This window comes from Callionymus lyra, chromosome 2 (assembly GCF_982586985.1).
Source record: "Callionymus lyra chromosome 2, fCalLyr1.hap1.1, whole genome shotgun sequence".
Lineage (NCBI taxonomy): Eukaryota > Metazoa > Chordata > Actinopteri > Syngnathiformes > Callionymidae > Callionymus > Callionymus lyra.
Window position 1 is genome coordinate 5,715,518 of NC_141819.1, and position 17,759 is coordinate 5,733,276.

The 17,759-nt window shown below is 36.5% G+C and overlaps 2 protein-coding genes across 5 annotated transcripts in view; both read left to right on the forward strand.

Moving 5' to 3' along the window:
• Positions 1-430: 430 nt before the first annotated feature.
• LOC148085156 (NLR family CARD domain-containing protein 3-like) overlaps positions 431-17,759 on the forward strand; it is a 157,212-nt gene continuing 139,883 nt past the window's right edge. For all 4 annotated transcript variants that reach the window (XM_087783294.1, XM_087783291.1, XM_087783292.1 and 1 more), the window contains exon 1: positions 431-614. In XM_087783294.1, coding sequence (XP_087639420.1) covers positions 449-614 — 166 coding nt within the window. In that variant the 5' untranslated portion in view covers positions 431-448. The remainder of the gene's footprint in view (positions 615-17,759) is intronic.
• LOC148085157 (NLR family CARD domain-containing protein 3-like) lies at positions 739-14,369 on the forward strand. Its single transcript, XM_087785523.1, has 3 exons — positions 739-2,527; positions 7,027-7,203; positions 14,363-14,369. Exons 1-3 carry the CDS (start codon positions 1,161-1,163, stop codon positions 14,367-14,369), a joined length of 1,551 nt encoding a protein of 516 aa, XP_087641649.1. The 5' UTR covers positions 739-1,160.

The following is a 17,759-nucleotide window of genomic DNA, read 5'->3' on the forward strand; positions in this document are numbered from 1 at the left end:
GGAACCAGAATATTCTGGACTGTTGTGAGACTTTGAAGAATAAGACCAAGAAGAATCATTTTTATCAAAATTATATGTAAGATTTAAGTTCTAATGGAGATGTATGTTTGAATTTTAAAAGGAACCTTCTAGTTTACTTTTGATCAGAACCTTCAACACGACAAGAGTTTATTTACAGTCTGATTTCATCTCTTCTTCTCAGAGTGGACCATCAGAACTCAGAGCTTCTCATTGGTCAGCAACATCCCTCACAACTGGAAATCAAACGGCTGGTATGTTCATAAACTAGAGGAGGTCCTCATCCTAGAGGTTCCTTCTGTTCATCATCCTTCAGCTGAATCCAAGTTAAAGCTTCTGGTCTTTGTGGTTCTTGAGATGATCCACTATCACTCTGACTTTCTTCTCTGTGATTCTGTTCCAGTCACTGGAGAGAAACTTCTACAACTATATGCAGAAGGAGCTGAAGAGAGTCTGGAGGTTTGTGAGTCCAGAGACTCCACAGACTGAGGAGGAAGATGAGAAGTGGAGAAGCATCAGAGAAGAATTCCTGAAGATCACAGTTCATCTCCTGAAGGAAATGGAGGAGGAGGATCTGGCCGAGCGTCTGTGGAGCAGTAAGAACATGTGAACAAACATGATGAAGATGAAGAACTCTTGCATCAGATTTGAAGATTTTACTCCAATTTCATCTTGTACAATCTTCTGACTTGTGTGACTTATGTCTTCATTCAGGAAGTCTTGAAGCAGAGTGTGGAGGACGACTGAAGAAGAGCCTGCAGAAGAAGTTCCACAGTGTGTCTGAGGGGGTCACTAAAGCAGGAAACTCTGCTCCTCTGAATGAGATCTTCACTGAGCTCTACATCACTGAGGGGGGCACAGACCAGGTCAACCAGGAGCACGAGGTCCGACAGATCGAAGCAGCCACCAGGAACCAGACCAGACCAGAAACCACCATCAGACAAGAAGACCTCTTTAAAGCCTCACCTGAACGACCAATCAGAACACTGCTGACGAAGGGCGTGGCTGGCATTGGGAAGACCCTCCTGACACAGAAGGTCACTCTGGACTGGGCTGAAGACAAAGCCCACCAGAACTTCCAGCTCATCTTTCCTTTCACCTTCAGAGAGCTGAACCTGCTGAAAGAGAAGAAGTTGAGTTTGATGGAACTTGTTCATCTTTTCTTTCCTGAAACCAGAGAATGCAGACTCAGCAGCTTTGAAGGACTCCAGGTTCTGTTCATCTTTGATGGTCTGGACGAGTGTCGACTCCCTCTGGACTTCCTCAACAGTCGGCGCCTGATAGAAGCTACAGAGTCCACCTCAGTAGACGTCCTGCTGACAAACCTCATCAGGGGGGATCTTCTTCCCTCAGCTCGTCTCTGGATCACCACACGACCTGCAGCAGCCAATCAGATCCCTCCTGAGTGTGTGGACATGGTGACAGAGGTCAGAGGGTTCAATGACCTCCAGAAGGAGGAGTACTTCAGGAAGAGGTTCAGAGATGAGGAGCAGACCAGCAGCATCATGTCTCACATCAGGAGGTCACGAAGCATCTACATCATGTGTCACATCCCGGTCTTCTGCTGGATCACTGCCACAGTTCTGGACATGTTGAAGAGCACAGAGACAGGACAGCTGCCCAACACCCTGACTGAGATGTTCATCTACTTCCTGGTGGTTCAGATCAAAGTCAAGAAGCTGAAGTTTGACGGAGGATCTGGGACTGACACGGTTTGGGATCCTGAGAGCAAGAAGATGATGGAGTCTCTGGGAAAACTGGCTTTTGAGCATCTGCAGAGAGGAAACTTGATCTTCTATAAGTCAGACCTCACAGAGTGTGACATCGACATCTCAGCAGCTTCAGTTTACTCAGGAGTGTTCACTCAGATCTTCAGAGAGGAGAGAGGACTGTACCAGGACAAGGTGTTCTGCTTCATCCACCTGAGTGTTCAGGAGTTTCTGGCTGCTCTTCACGTCCACCAGACCTTCATCAACTCTGGAGTCAACCTGATGGAATCAAAACCAACATCCAAACTTTCAAGATTGTTGAAAAACAAAAGTCAAACAGAAAGGTTCTACCAGACAGCAGTAGATGAAACTCTAAAAAGTCCAAATGGACATCTGGACTTGTTCCTGCGCTTCCTTCTGGGTCTTTCTCTGCAGACCAGCCAGAGTCTCCTTCCAGGTTTGTTGACACAGACAGGAAGTAGCTCCTGGACCAATCACAACACAGCAGAGCTCATCAAGGAGAAGATAAGTGAGGATGTGTCTCCAGAGAGAATCATCAACCTGTTCCACTGTCTGAATGAAGTGAAGGACACTTCTCTGGTGGAGGAGGTCCAACAGCAGCTGAGATCAGGACGTCTCTCTGATCGAATGTCTTCTTCTCAGTGGTCGGCCCTGGCCTTCATCTTACTGTCCTCAGAGGAACATCTGGACGAGTTTGACCTGAAGAAATACTCAAGATATGCTTCAGACGAGGCTCTTGAGAGGCTTCTGCCGGTGGTTCAAGCTGCAAACAAAGTTCTGTAAGTTGTTCAAACATTTCTGATGATATGAACTAAACATGAATGTTTGATTTACTCTTTGATGATTGTTGTGTTTGTCATCGTGTTTAACAAACTGATCCTAATTTAGACAAACCTTCCTCAAATATTCATACAATATGTGATTTTATGATGTAACTAGTTCAGTCTTGTCAAATAGAGAATTGAAAAGTAAAGATGTTACGTAGTTTATAAAAATATCATCTTAATAAATCATTGTAATGATAAACAAACAAGCGTCAACTTTAAATGAAAAGGAATAATAATCAAAACGACATATTTAAAACATGTGGCCTCATTAATTATACTGCGTATACACAAATGAATGTGTACGCAACATTTATTTATAGTAAATAAACTTAAGTTAGCATGTGTGACCTTCACAGCAGCTCTGAGCCTGATTTATACAAAATCTTCATCTTAAATTCACATGAAGTTTCTTGAATGAAACAAAACCACGAAGGTTACATCAATAAAAATGCAGCTTTATTTAACTTTACTGTTTCATACAAAAGGTCAAATCTTGTCTTTTTCTCAGGAAATGTGTTCTATAAAAATAAATAATAAAATCAAAGGGGTTCGTCTTCATAGTCCTCTTTGTCCGACTGCATGTATTTAATTTAGAATATTCATGTTAGGTATTACTTTAAGATTCTTTTTAAATATGTTCATAAATGTCACTTCCTGTTGGAGCAGTTGAATCTATTTTCTGCTCATGAACTGAATATTGAAAAACATTTGCTTTGTTTCTTATGCAAGTAGATCAGTGTCATCAGAGAATTGAAGGATTGAATTTAACATTTAATTTTATTAAAATGTTCTATTTTTTTAACCATAGAAATATTTTCTGAATCATTTTATTAAAAATCTTGAATATATATTATATATTGGATTTTAAACACTTTCACATTTGTATATTAAGTTAAAAAAGCCACTTGTTAAAAATATTGAATCTTGATTTTTTTTTTTCATTTTATTTATTACTAAAATAACAATATTAAACTATAAATAAACTCTTTCAATTCTTGTCAAATAGAAAATTGAAAAAGTCACTTGTTGATGAAACTCGTCTCTTTCACAGGCTGAGCTGGTGTGGACTGTCAGAGAGAAGTTGTTCACTTCTGTCCTCAGTCCTCAGCTCTCCGTCCTCTAGTCTGACTCTACTGGACCTGAGTAAAAACTTCAACCTGCAGGATCCAGGAGTGGAGCTGCTGTCTGCTGGACTGAAGAGTCCACACTGTCACCTGGAGACTCTCAGGTCAGAACATCATCTTCTCTCTTCATGTCTGGTCCACAGTTCATCTGGTTTCTTGTCTCTCAGGAGAAATGAAGATAGAAATAAATGTCATGTTTCTAATATCTGGAGAGAAACTAGACGAGTGTCGTCTCAGCTCTTGTTTCCTGGTTGATGAAGCAACTGAGCCAGATTTCCTTGTTCGCAGACGATGTGTTGATAAATGTCACTTCCTGTTGAAGTATTATTTATTTTCAGCTCATGAACTGAATGTTGAAAAACACTTTATTTAATTTAATTTGATTAATCAAGATCAAGTTGATCACATGAAAACATTCACTGAAATACTTGTTCATGTTCCAACAATTCAGCATAAATCAATGATGTCTCACTAGTTTGTAGGAAAGTCTGTTTTTCTAAAGTAAATATTTAACAACAAACCACAACCTCAACATTGTTGTTACTCCTTCTTCATGTTTGTGTTTCTGTCGTCATGTTCAACATTTCACCCTCATTTATACCAACCTGATAAATATTCAAACAAACATGTGACCATGATCTTATGAAAGTAAATAGTTGATTGTTTTTAAATAAAGAATTGAAAAAGTCACTTGTTGATGAAACTCGTCTCTTTCACAGCCTGAACAGTTGTCGACTGTCAGAGAGAAGTTGTTCACTTCTGTCCTCAGTCCTCAGCTCTCCGTCCTCTAGTCTGACTCTACTGGACCTGAGTGACAACAACCTGCAGGATCCAGGAGTGGAGCTGCTGTCTGCTGGACTGAAGAGTCCACACTGTCACCTGGAGACTCTCAGGTCAGAACATCATCTTTTCTACATCATCAAAGCTCAAATGTAAAGTCAGAGGTGGAAACACGAGTCAAAGTCTGTCATCACTTTGTTCTTCAGTGAAGCAGCTCATAGATACATTTGTATGTTTGTGTAGCAGGTAAAGATGTTACGTAGTTTATAAAAATATCATCTTAATAAATCATTGTAATGATAAACAAACAAGCGTCAACTTTAAATGAAAATGAATAATAATCAAAACAACAGTCCTTCATATTCTTTATCCAGTGTTCTCGCGTCATCTGTCTCGTAGAAGACAAAACACTTTAGAGTGGAATCTTGAGGTTTGTCTTTGATTCGTTTTCATTGTTTGTTTTTTCCACCGTTGTTGTCTCTGTTCTTCTCTTATGGTTCATCTGTTGTTCATGAGGTCTACGACTATTTTAACAGTCGACTGCTCACCAAATATTCAACCATTAAGTCGACTAATCGCATCATTCTTACATTTTTCTTCAATTTATCATGAAGTTTCTTTAATGAAACAAAACTACTTTACTTACTTTAAGCTTCTTTTGAAGCTAAATATGTTCATAAATGTTCATTGAAGCCAATAAGTTTTGTTTGTCATGTCTTTTACTGAGACTCCAATTCATTCAGCAACAGTCCAAACCAACAGAGTCAAAACAACCATCAACGGAGACTTAAAACATAAACAAAAAAACAGCAGATCTTTGTTCACTTAATAAGTATTTTGTACACGTCAGTATAAATGTCACTTCCTGTTGGAGCAGTTGAATCTATTTTCAGCTCATGAACTGAATATTGAAAAACATTTGCTTTGTTTCTTATGCAAGTAGATCAGTGTCATCAGAGAATTGAAGGATTGAATTTAACATTTAATTTTATTAAAATGTTCTATTTTTTTAACCATAGAAATATTTTCTGAATCATTTTATTAAATAATTTGAATATTGAAAGGTTGGTTTTTTTAAATTGAATAATGGAAACATTTTTTAGACATAGAGTTTAATATATATATATATTATATATTGGATTTTAAACACGTTTTAAAAGGATACTTGTTAAAAATATTGAATCTCGATTTTTTTAATTTATGATTCCATACCAGCATTTTTATAATGTCTGTGTTTTGAAGAGGTAAAAAAAAATTATATTTTTAACGTTGTAGATTTAAAGAGGTAAAAAAAATATATATATACAGTATATATATATATTTTAATGTTGTAGTTTTATATTTAATAATAATATTTATATTTTACAACTTTTTCGAGCCTTCAAAAAACAACATTTTACACATTTGGGCAACAATTCTTTAATGTTATAGTTTTGAAGAGGTACAAAAAAACTACAACATTAAAATACAAATAATTTTTACCTCTTCAAAACTCCAGGGTTAAAATTAATATTGGATTTTAAACACTTTCACATTTTTATAATGAATTTAAAAGGATACTTGTTGATAACAATATTAAACTATGTGTGGAAAAAACCTTTACTCAATTAAAACATGTTGTTTGTATTATTCAATTAAATTAATAAAACCTTTAATATAAAAATCATTTAATTATAAATAAATAAATAAACTCTTTCAATTCTTGTCAAATAGAAAATTGAAAAACTCACTTGTTGATGAAATTCGTCTCTTTCACAGCCTGAGCTTCTGTCGACTGTCAGAGAGAAGTTGTTCACTTCTGTCCTCAGTCCTCAGCTCTCCGTCCTCTAGTCTGACTCTACTGGACCTGAGTAACAACGACCTGCAGGATCCAGGAGTGGAGCTGCTGTCTGCTGGACTGAAGAGTCCACACTGTCACCTGGAGACTCTCAGGTCAGAACATCATCTTCTCTCTTCATGTCTGGTCCACAGTTCATCTGGTTTCTTGTCTCTCAGGAGAAATGAAGATAGAAATAAATGTCATGTTTCTAATATCTGGAGAGAAACTAGACGAGTGTCGTCTCAGCTCTTGTTTCCTGGTTGATGAAGCAACTGAGCCAGATTTCCTTGTTCGCAGACGATGTGTTGATAAATGTCACTTCCTGTTGAAGTATTATTTATTTTCAGCTCATGAACTGAATGTTGAAAAACACTTTATTTTATTTAATTTGATTAATCAAGATCAAGTTGATCACATGAAAACATTCACTGAAATACTTGTTCATGTTCCAACAATTCAGCATAAATCAATGATGTCTCACTAGTTTGTAGGAAAGTCTGTTTTTCTAAAGTAAATATTTAACAACAAACCACAACCTCAACATTGTTGTTACTCCTTCTTCATGTTTGTGTTTCTGTCGTCATGTTCAACATTTCACCCTCATTTATACCAACCTGATAAATATTCAAACAAACATGTGACCATGATCTTATGAAAGTAAATAGTTGATTGTTTTTAAATAAAGAATTGAAAAAGTCACTTGTTGATGAAACTCGTCTCTTTCACAGCCTGAGCTTCTGTGGACTGTCAGAGAGAAGTTGTTCACTTCTGTCCTCAGTCCTCAGCTCTCCGTCCTCTAGTCTGACTCTACTGGACCTGAGTATCAACCTTGACCTGCAGGATCCAGGAGTGGAGCTGCTGTCTGCTGGACTGAAGAGTCCACACTGTCACCTGGAGACTCTCAGGTCAGAACATCATCTTTTCTACATCATCAAAGCTCAAATGTAAAGTCAGAGGTGGAAACACGAGTCAAAGTCTGTCATCACTTTGTTCTTCAGTGAAGCAGCTCATAGATACATTTGTATGTTTGTGTAGCAGGTAAAGATGTTACGTAGTTTATAAAAATATCATCTTAATAAATCATTGTAATGATAAACAAACAAGCGTCAACTTTAAATGAAAATGAATAATAATCAAAACAACAGTCCTTCATATTCTTTATCCAGTGTTCTCGCGTCATCTGTCTCGTAGAAGACAAAACACTTTAGAGTGGAATCTTGAGGTTTGTCTTTGATTTGTTTTCATTGTTTGTTTTTTCCACCGTTGTTGTCTCTGTTCTTCTCTTATGGTTCATCTGTTGTTCATGAGGTCTACGACTATTTTAACAGTCGACTGCTCACCAAATATTCAACCATTAAGTCGACTAATCGTATCATTCTTACATTTTTCTTCAATTTATCATGAAGTTTCTTTAATGAAACAAAACTACTTTACTTACTTTAAGATTCTTTTGAAGCTAAATATGTTCATAAATGTTCATTGAAGCCAATAAGTTTTGTTTGTCATGTCTTTTACTGAGACTCCAATTCATTCAGCAACAGTCCAAACCAACAGAGTCAAAACAACCATCAACGGAGACTTAAAACATAAACAAAAAAAAGTATTTTGTACACGTCAGTATTATTAAAGGAATCATAAATACTTTTGTCTTGTGACAGAGAAAACACTCAGAGTGGTGACTTTGACGAACTGAACCACATTAACAAGTCATTTCAAAGTCAATTGTTTACAATAAACGACTGTTTTTACTTGAATTTAATGTTGCAACTGTGTGAATAAAATCATTATAAAATAAAGATAAATAATACAATCATAAATAACTTAATTTCACTGACACTCACATATAAAAGTATAGTTTTGTAAAAGCATCAGTTAACAGTCAAATCATATATTGATGATCATTTTAAAGACGTGGTTAAAGTCATCATGTGTGGTGGATGTAAAGAGATCAATGAAAGTTGATGTCATTTGCTGTAAGATTAACTTCAAATGTGAAGAAGATATTTCTGTTTGATTATTGATTCTTTCAGGTAGTAGATCCAGATATGAACATTTTATTTTGTAACATTTAGGAAATCCATGTGTGGTGAGTTGTTTGTTTTTGTACAGTGTAGGCTGCCCTCATCGTGTACTGACACTATTGTTAACTCGTCATCTTCATCAGCCGCTGGTTACGACTTCTTCACCCTCATTTAGAGGATTAGCGCCCCCACAAACAGGACAGGAGAGATGAAGTATTGACGTGACAACCAAGTGTGTTGTAAGAAAATATCAATATTTGTGCTCAGGTTATATACGGGTGTGAAAACTAACATGTTGGTAAGAAATGTCTTTCTCCAATGATTTGTGAGGCTCATCTACAACTACTTCACTTCACACTGAACACATGTGTCTCCATTTCTTGTTGAATCCATTGTGCTGATGGTTTCTGTGATCATTCTCCTGACATGTGACTGTTGCAACAATCAGTCTCATCAAGTTGATCATGGTTTTCAACATTTTCAAGGACAAACATTAAGAGAGAAAAGTGTAGATTTCCTACTTTGAATATGACGTGTTGATAAATGTCACTTCCTGTTGGAGCAGTTGAATCTATTTTCAGCTCATGAACTGAATATTGAAAAACATTTGCTTTGTTTCTTATGCAAGTAGATCAGTGTCATCAGAGAATTGAAGGATTGAATTTAACATTTAATTTTATTAAAATGTTCTATTTTTTTAACCATAGAAATATTTTCTCAATCATTTCATTAAATAATTTGAATATATATTATATATTGGATTTTAAACACTTTCAAATTTGTATATTAAATGAAAAAAAACACTTGTTAAAAATATTGAATCTTGATTTTTTTTTTCATTTTATTTATTACTAAAATAACAATATTAAACTATAAATAAATTCTTTCAATTCTTGTCAAATAGAAAATTAATAAGTAAGTAATACTTATTTATATAGCGCTTTTCCAGACCAGGGTCACAAAGCGCTTAAACAATCAAAACAATACTCAAAAAAGTTTATACTTTAAAGATCAAGATAATACTGAGAACAACACAGGAGTTCCAGAAAATCAAGGAAAGGCCAGAACAAATAGAAACGTCTTAAGATGTTTCTTAAAGGAGTCAGTAGATCATCTTGAGCAAAGAGAGAGGAAGATCGTTTCAAAGCTTAGGAGCAACAGTCTGGAAGGATTTCTCTCCTCTGGTCCTGAGCACTTGTTGATGAAACTCGTCTCTTTCACAGGCTGAGCTTCTGTGGACTGTCAGAGAGAAGTTGTTCACTTCTGTCCTCAGTCCTCAGCTCTCCGTCCTCTAGTCTGACTCTACTGGACCTGAGTAGAAACAACCTGCAGGATCCAGGAGTGGAGCTGCTGTCTGCTGGACTGAAGAGTCCACACTGTCACCTGGAGACTCTCAGGTCAGAACATCATCTTCTCTCTTCATGTCTGGTCCACAGTTCATCTGGTTTCTTGTCTCTCAGGAGAAATGAAGATAGAAATAAATGTCATGTTTCTAATATCTGGAGAGAAACTAGACGAGTGTCGTCTCAGCTCTTGTTTCCTGGTTGATGAAGCAACTGAGCCAGATTTCCTTGTTCGCAGACGATGTGTTGATAAATGTCACTTCCTGTTGAAGTATTATTTATTTTCAGCTCATGAACTGAATGTTGAAAAACACTTTATTTCATTTAATTTGATTAATCAAGATCAAGTTGATCACATGAAAACATTCACTGAAATACTTGTTCATGTTCCAACAATTCAGCATAAATCAATGATGTCTCACTAGTTTGTAGGAAAGTCTGTTTTTCTAAAGTAAATATTTAACAACAAACCACAACCTCAACATTGTTGTTACTCCTTCTTCATGTTTGTGTTTCTGTCGTCATGTTCAACATTTCACCCTCATTTATACCAACCTGATAAATATTCAAACAAACATGTGACCATGATCTTATGAAAGTAAATAGTTGATTGTTTTTAAATAAAGAATTGAAAAAGTCACTTGTTGATGAAACTCGTCTCTTTCACAGCCTGATCAGTTGTGGACTGTCAGAGAGAAGTTGTTCACTTCTGTCCTCAGTCCTCAGCTCTCCGTCCTCTAGTCTGACTCTACTGGACCTGAGTGACAACAAGCTGCAGGATCCAGGAGTGGAGCTGCTGTCTGCTGGACTGAAGAGTCCACACTGTCACCTGGAGACTCTCAGGTCAGAACATCATCTTTTCTACATCATCAAAGCTCAAATGTAAAGTCAGAGGTGGAAACACGAGTCAAAGTCTGTCATCACTTTGTTCTTCAGTGAAGCAGCTCATAGATACATTTGTATGTTTGTGTAGCAGGTAAAGATGTTACGTAGTTTATAAAAATATCATCTTAATAAATCATTGTAATGATAAACAAACAAGCGTCAACTTTAAATGAAAATGAATAATAATCAAAACAACAGTCCTTCATATTCTTTATCCAGTGTTCTCGCGTCATCTGTCTCGTAGAAGACAAAACACTTTAGAGTGGAATCTTGAGGTTTGTCTTTGATTTGTTTTCATTGTTTGTTTTTTCCACTGTTGTTGTCTCTGTTCTTCTCTTATGGTTCATCTGTTGTTCATGAGGTCTACGACTATTTTAACAGTCGACTGCTCACCAAATATTCAACCATTAAGTCGACTAATCGCATCATTCTTACATTTTTCTTCAATTTATCATGAAGTTTCTTTAATGAAACAAAACTACTTTACTTACTTTAAGATTCTTTTGAAGCTAAATATGTTCATAAATGTTCATTGAAGCCAATAAGTTTTGTTTGTCATGTCTTTTACTGAGACTCCAATTCATTCAGCAACAGTCCAAACCAACAGAGTCAAAACAACCATCAACGGAGACTTAAAACATAAACAAAAAAAGTATTTTGTACACGTCAGTATTATTAAAGGAATCATAAATACTTTTGTCTTGTGACAGAGAAAACACTCAGAGTCGTGACTTTGACGAACTGAACCACATTAACAAGTCATTTCAAAGTCAATTGTTTACAATAAACGACTGTTTTTACTTGAATTTAATGTTGCAACTGTGTGAATAAAATCATTATAAAATAAAGATAAATAATACAATCATAAATAAATCAATTCCACTGACACTCACATATAAAAGTATAGTTTTGTAAAAGCATCAGTTAACAGTCAAATCATATATTGATGATCATTTTAAAGACGTGGTTAAAGTCATCTTGTGTGGTGGATGTAAAGAGATCAATGAAAGTTGATGTCATTTGCTGTAAGATTAACTTCAAATGTGAAGAAGATATTTCTGTTTGATTATTGATTCTTTCAGGTAGTAGATCCAGATATGAACATTTTATTTTGTAACATTTAGGAAATCCATGTGTGGTGAGTTGTTTGTTTTTGTACAGTGTATGCTGCCCTCATCGTGTACTGACACTATTGTTAACTCGTCATCTTCATCAGCCGCTGGTTACGACTTCTTCACCCTCATTTAGAGGATTAGCCCCCCACAAACAGGACAGGAGAGATGAAGTATTGACGTGACAACCAAGTGTGTTGTAAGAAAATATCAATATTTGTGCTCAGGTTATATACGGGTGTGAAAACTAACATGTTGGTAAGAAATGTCTTTCTCCAATGATTTGTGAGGCTCATCTACAACTACTTCACTTCACACTGAACACATGTGTCTCCATTTCTTGTTGAATCCATTGTGCTGATGGTATCTGTGATCATTCTCCTGACATGTGACTGTTGCAACAATCAGTCTCATCAAGTTGATCATGGTTTTCAACATTTTCAAGGTCAAACATTAAGAGAGAAAAGTGTCGATTTCCTACTTTGAATATGACGTGTTGATAAATGTCACTTCCTGTTGGAGCAGTTGAATCTATTTTCAGCTCATGAACTGAATATTGAAAAACATTTGCTTTGTTTCTTATGCAAGTAGATCAGTGTCATCAGAGAATTGAAGGATTGAATTTAACATTTAATTTTATTGATTGTTTTATTTTTTTAACCATAGAATTATTTTCTGAAAAATTTAATTCAATAATTTAAATATTGAAAGGTTGGTTTTGTTTTCATTTAATAATGTAAACATTTTTTACACAGAGTTTAATATATATATATAATATATATTATTATATATTGGATTTTAAACACGTTTAAAAAATAAATTTAAAAGGATACTTGTTTAAAATATTGAATCTAGATTTTTTTAATTTATAATTCCATACCAGCATTTTTATAATGTCTGTGTTTTGAAGAGATAAAAAATACTTATATTTTAATGTTGTTGATTTAAAGAGGTAAAATATATATATATAATATATATATATATATATATATTTTAATGATGTAGTTTTTGTCACGGGTGGAACTCGGCAGGAGACCCAGAAGCGGAAGTGGACAAATATCCTCAGAGCAAATGTTCGAACAAAAGTCTTTTAATATTCCAAACGGTCGGAAAGGACCGAAACAAAAAAACAAATCAGGAACTCGGGACGAAGGCAGGACGCGGCTGGAGATCGGGATCTCAGATCCGGAACTAAAACAAAAGAGGAAAAAGACTCACGTGAGCAAAACAAGGCGCTGACAACGTCAGGGGTCTTCAGGGAAAAGTACATAGGTAACACGAGCAAAGAGAATCTACGAATGCCAACCTAGTCTGGAAACTCAATTCTCTGGCGAGTTCTTCAGGTCCGCGACGCCCCTTTTCTGTGGGAAGAACCCGCCATTCAATCACCCCCAGCCGCGCACCTGCCAGCGTCTGTCAAGACACAAAATAAAACACGAACCAAAACAGGAAACCGACTACAAAATAAAACAGGAAATCACCAAAACATGACAGTTTTGAAGAGATAAAATTAAAATACAACATTTAAATATTCTTTTATTTCTATTTTGTTTACCTCTTCAAAACTCCAACATTAAGAAGAGGTACAAAATATTTATATTTCACAACTTTTTCAAGCCTTCAAAAAACAACATTTTACACATTTGGGCAACAATTTTTTAATGTTATAGTTTTGAAGAGGTACAAAAAAACTACAACATTGAAATATAAATATTTTTTACCTCTTCAAAAGTACAACATTAAAATATAAATATTTTTTTACCTCTTCAAAACTCCAGGGTTAAAATTTATATTGGATTTTAAACACTTTATAATGAATTTAAAAGGATACTTGTTGATAAAAATATTAAACTATACGTGTGAAAAAAACCTTTACTCAATTAAAACATATTGTTTTTATCATAAATTATAAATAAATAAATAAACTCTTTCACTTCTTGTCAAATAGAAAATTGAAAAAGTCACTTGTTGATGAAACTCGTCTCTTTCACAGGCTGAGCTTCTGTTTCCTGTCAGAGAGAAGTTGTTCACTTCTGTCCTCAGTCCTCAGCTCTCCGTCCTCTAGTCTGACTCTACTGGACCTGAGTGGCAACTACAAGCTGCAGGATCCAGGAGTGGAGCTGCTGTCTGCTGGACTGAAGAGTCCACACTGTCACCTGGAGACTCTCAGGTCAGAACATCATCTTCTCTTGGTTCTGATAAGTTTCTAAAAGTGTTTCTCCTTCATTTCAGTCTGTCAGAGTGTCAGATCTCAGCAGGAGGTTGTTCTTCTCTGGCCTCAGCTCTGACATTGAACCCATCCCACCTGAGAGAACTGGACCTGAGGAAGAATCATCCAGGAGGACCAGGACTGGAGCTGCTGTCTGCTGGACTGAAGAGTCCAGACTGGAGACTGGAGACTCTCAGGTATGAACAGAGCAGCAGAACTCACTGACTGAACTCCAAAGATCTTCAGACTGAACATTTGATGCTCAGACTCTTCATCTGAACTGACCACATGAATCCAAACTCTGAGTTCCTCCATGTTCTCCTGCTGGACACCAGTGGAAGCATGAAGGAGACAGTTGAGACTGAGCAGCCTGTTTATAGATCCATCTTTGTTGTCATCAACAGTCATGACTGAGTCGTCCACTGAGAATGAAACAATATTCATGAAACATCTGAATCAAATGAATCTGATCTTCTGACTCTTTCTTCCTCCAGGCTGTAGACCACATTGGTTTGACCTTCATCCATGAATGGTAAGTTTGATTCCATTGATTGACTTCAACATCAAAGCTCATCTGCTGACACAGCAGTTGAAGGTCTTTGTGGACATGGACTTGATGAAGAAGATTCCAGAACAAACGTGCAGATGTTAAAGACTCACAGTTACAGTATCAAGTGAAGCTCTGATTCCAAATCTTCAAGTCCTTCAGCTCAAAACTCTTCAGGAGCTTCAACATCAACATTGTTTCAGTTTGACTGTCAGTGGAGAACAAAGAAATATTTCTGTCAAATATTTGAAATCAGACGTGAGTTTGATCATCAACTCACAATGTTGAGTCACTTTAAACATCATTTCACACATGAATCACTTCATATTGAATCATGTGTTCACTTGAACATCTTCATCACAACTAGACTAGACTCATGTTAGCTACATGCTAGTTTAGCTGCTGACTTCATCTTCAAATCTGACATTCAAGATGATTCTGGGATGTTTCAGTCACATGGTTCTTCTCTCAAGTTCTCAGAAGAATGTTGACAGAACATTGACTCGTCTCAGTTTGGATCAGTATATGATCGTCAAGACAACGTTCTTCCACCATCATCACCTCATGTCTCTTCTTCTCTCAGTCTTCACTCTCACTGGACTCACACACAGCAGCGCCTCCAACTGTCCAACGACAACAGGAACTTGATGGAGGATCAGGATTATCTGGATCATCCTGACAGATTTGAAAAGCTGCGACTGGAGGTGGAGAGGAAGTGAGACTATCAGAGTGACTCTCAGAAGAAACACAAGAAAATATGTTATAAGTAAAATGTTTCCTAATATACCTGCTGGATTTGTTTCACGTTTGTTTGTGACTTTTATGATCTTTCTCTAGTTAAACCTCTTTTACTCTGAAAGTAAGTGGTTGAATGGTTATTTTTTCAAACTGTACTTCTCAACAGTAGCTAAACACTAACGTGACAGATTGACTTCATCTCATCTGTCGCCTAGAAATGATGTCATCAGAGGAACAGAGCGAGAGAAACATGAATTAAAAAAGATCAACAGATTCAATCCTCTAGTCAAACAGCTTCAAAACATACAGTTATTTGCACAATATTCTCAAAATCACACTATATTATATTTTATAAACTGATCATTATTGTTATAATCGACAAGTGAATCTACACTTTGACAAATGTATCGTGAGACAATCTTGATCCAGTTTAGAGAGTTTTTCTTCCTTCATTAACTGCAAATGAAAGTGTGTTAAAGTAACAGTTGAATGTATTCAACATTATTTACTCAATCATGTAATAGTAGGTCAAATAAAACTATTACAACAGTTCTGGAATCATGTGATGTTTTAAGTCTTTTGTTGTCTTTTCACACGTCTGAAGTAATAATAAACGCAAAATTCAAACTCATGTTCTACTCGCCCTCATGTCGACTAAGGGTTGGGATTATTTTGAGAGTAATGTGTTCTTTTTAGAGTTATAGACAAAAATGAATGTTAATGTAGCAACTGGAGCTCAGTTGTCTTCGTCTTCATCTTCGTCCAAAAAGACACTTGAAAACATCCAAATACCTCCAGACTGCTCGTCTGTAACTCTTGGATTGAAGCTCCACATGAGAAGAAATGATCATAAAAACACTTAAATGAATCTATATTTTAAATGTGTTTGTAGTGAAAGATCTCAGTCTCTCAGTGTAAATCTTGCACTTGTGCACTGACACTTTCAATGTGTTTGATGAGGAAACACTAGCTGGAGCTGAGCCTGAGAACTTCAATAAATATATTTAATATTTAAACATTTAACAATAAACACGTACTTGGATCAAACCTCATATCATTTTTAAACGGAGGCGCCACCTACTGAGCATTAAACATGATGACACTGTTAGTGAAGCTTCATCTCACCATCACTAGTTTTGGATGAGCAGCATGTCAGAGTAAGAAGAACACGCCGTACAACAGTGGTGCTTATTGAAGCCTCTGATATATAACAGGATTGATGGTTTTCTGTTTTCACGGCTCCATTATTACAAACAACAGGTATTTACTTCCTGTGATGTGTTCAAGAGTTGGATTGTAAAACATTGACTGTAATCTACAGTTGCACCACTAGATGGAGCCATTGTCAATAAATAAACACAAGAGTCACTCTATCATCACCTGTCGTGGTTCACTCCATCCCTGCAGCGAGGAAAACTTATCTTAGTCCTTGCAGAATTATTGACAGGACAGTGAATTATCTTAAATCACCACTAGAGGGAGCAATGTTCTCACAGATTACAATTAGCAGCATTTTAGTCTTTCTTTATCCTTTAACTGACACATCGTCCTTTGTGTTGACATCAGGGGTGTCACACCCTGAAGATGACATGTGTTGGTGAATCATTTAATACTTATATAATAGTTTATTATTAGTTTAATTTCAGCACTTTATATAGACCTGATGTTTTATTTTTTCATTATTTAGAAGAAACAACAGCAACATTCTTTCCTGCTGGAGGAAACTGAAGGCAACACTTGAGACTCAAATACAGCAGAATGTAGTTATAAAAGTGATTCACACGACACAACAATAATCATTAAATGTTGGGTTTTTAAAAAAATCAAAATTGCAACATATTCCATACGTTTCAAAGCGAAGGTGCGTCCGTTTCTCTTCCAGATCAGCTGTGCAGAGAAAAGTTGTTCTGGACATGTTAAGTCCTAAATGAAAGCAGCTTTGACCGTACAAAAAAAAAGAAGAAGAAATAAGGACTCGTAGAGAGACTCCACACATGGTGAGACCATAATGTTCAGGGTCGGAGTCTCTCTGCACAACTTCTGGTCTGAGTGATTTGAAACACAGGGGCTCAGTAGCAGAGGTGTGTGTGTTAGTGACATAGTGGGGGGGCAGCACAGAACATATACAATGGACAGGCCAAGCACACAACATGATTCCTTCCTGAGACATTGGTGTGTGTACAGTAACGATGGTCAAGATGATGTGAAGGCGTTTTGGCATCAAGTGTATCACAGGGTGTGAGGTTGCTCTGGATCCTGCATGTTTCTAACACAGGGGACGATGCGTGAGGACAAATATCAGAAGGACCTTCACGATCCCCCGTCCAGAGGGACCACTACAATCTAGTTTTCCCCACCACGACATGACACGGACCCACATAGAGGCTTTTGAGAATCACTTGTATTCAATACAGTGTGTATGTACACCACTCTTCACATGGATCAATATCATGAAGCTGCTACAGGAACGTCCGAGCCCGAGATGTGATCCACCTCAACACTTCCAGACTCCGTCTCTGTCTGCTACATGACCAGAAAGATATGCCCGGACTGGAGTGCTACTTGTTCATACCTACTGTAGGTCAAAACAAAAGGGGGGGAACCGT

Bases quoted from the DNA above. Each gene is read 5' to 3' on its own strand.
- LOC148085157 (XM_087785523.1), top strand. From the start codon at position 1,161: ATGGAACTTGTTCATCTTTTCTTTCCTGAAACCAGAGAATGCAGACTC. The intron at 2,528-7,026 runs GTAAGTTGTTCA...TCTCTTTCACAG, and splicing joins CAAGCTGCAAACAAAGTTCT to CCTGAGCTTCTGTGGACTGT.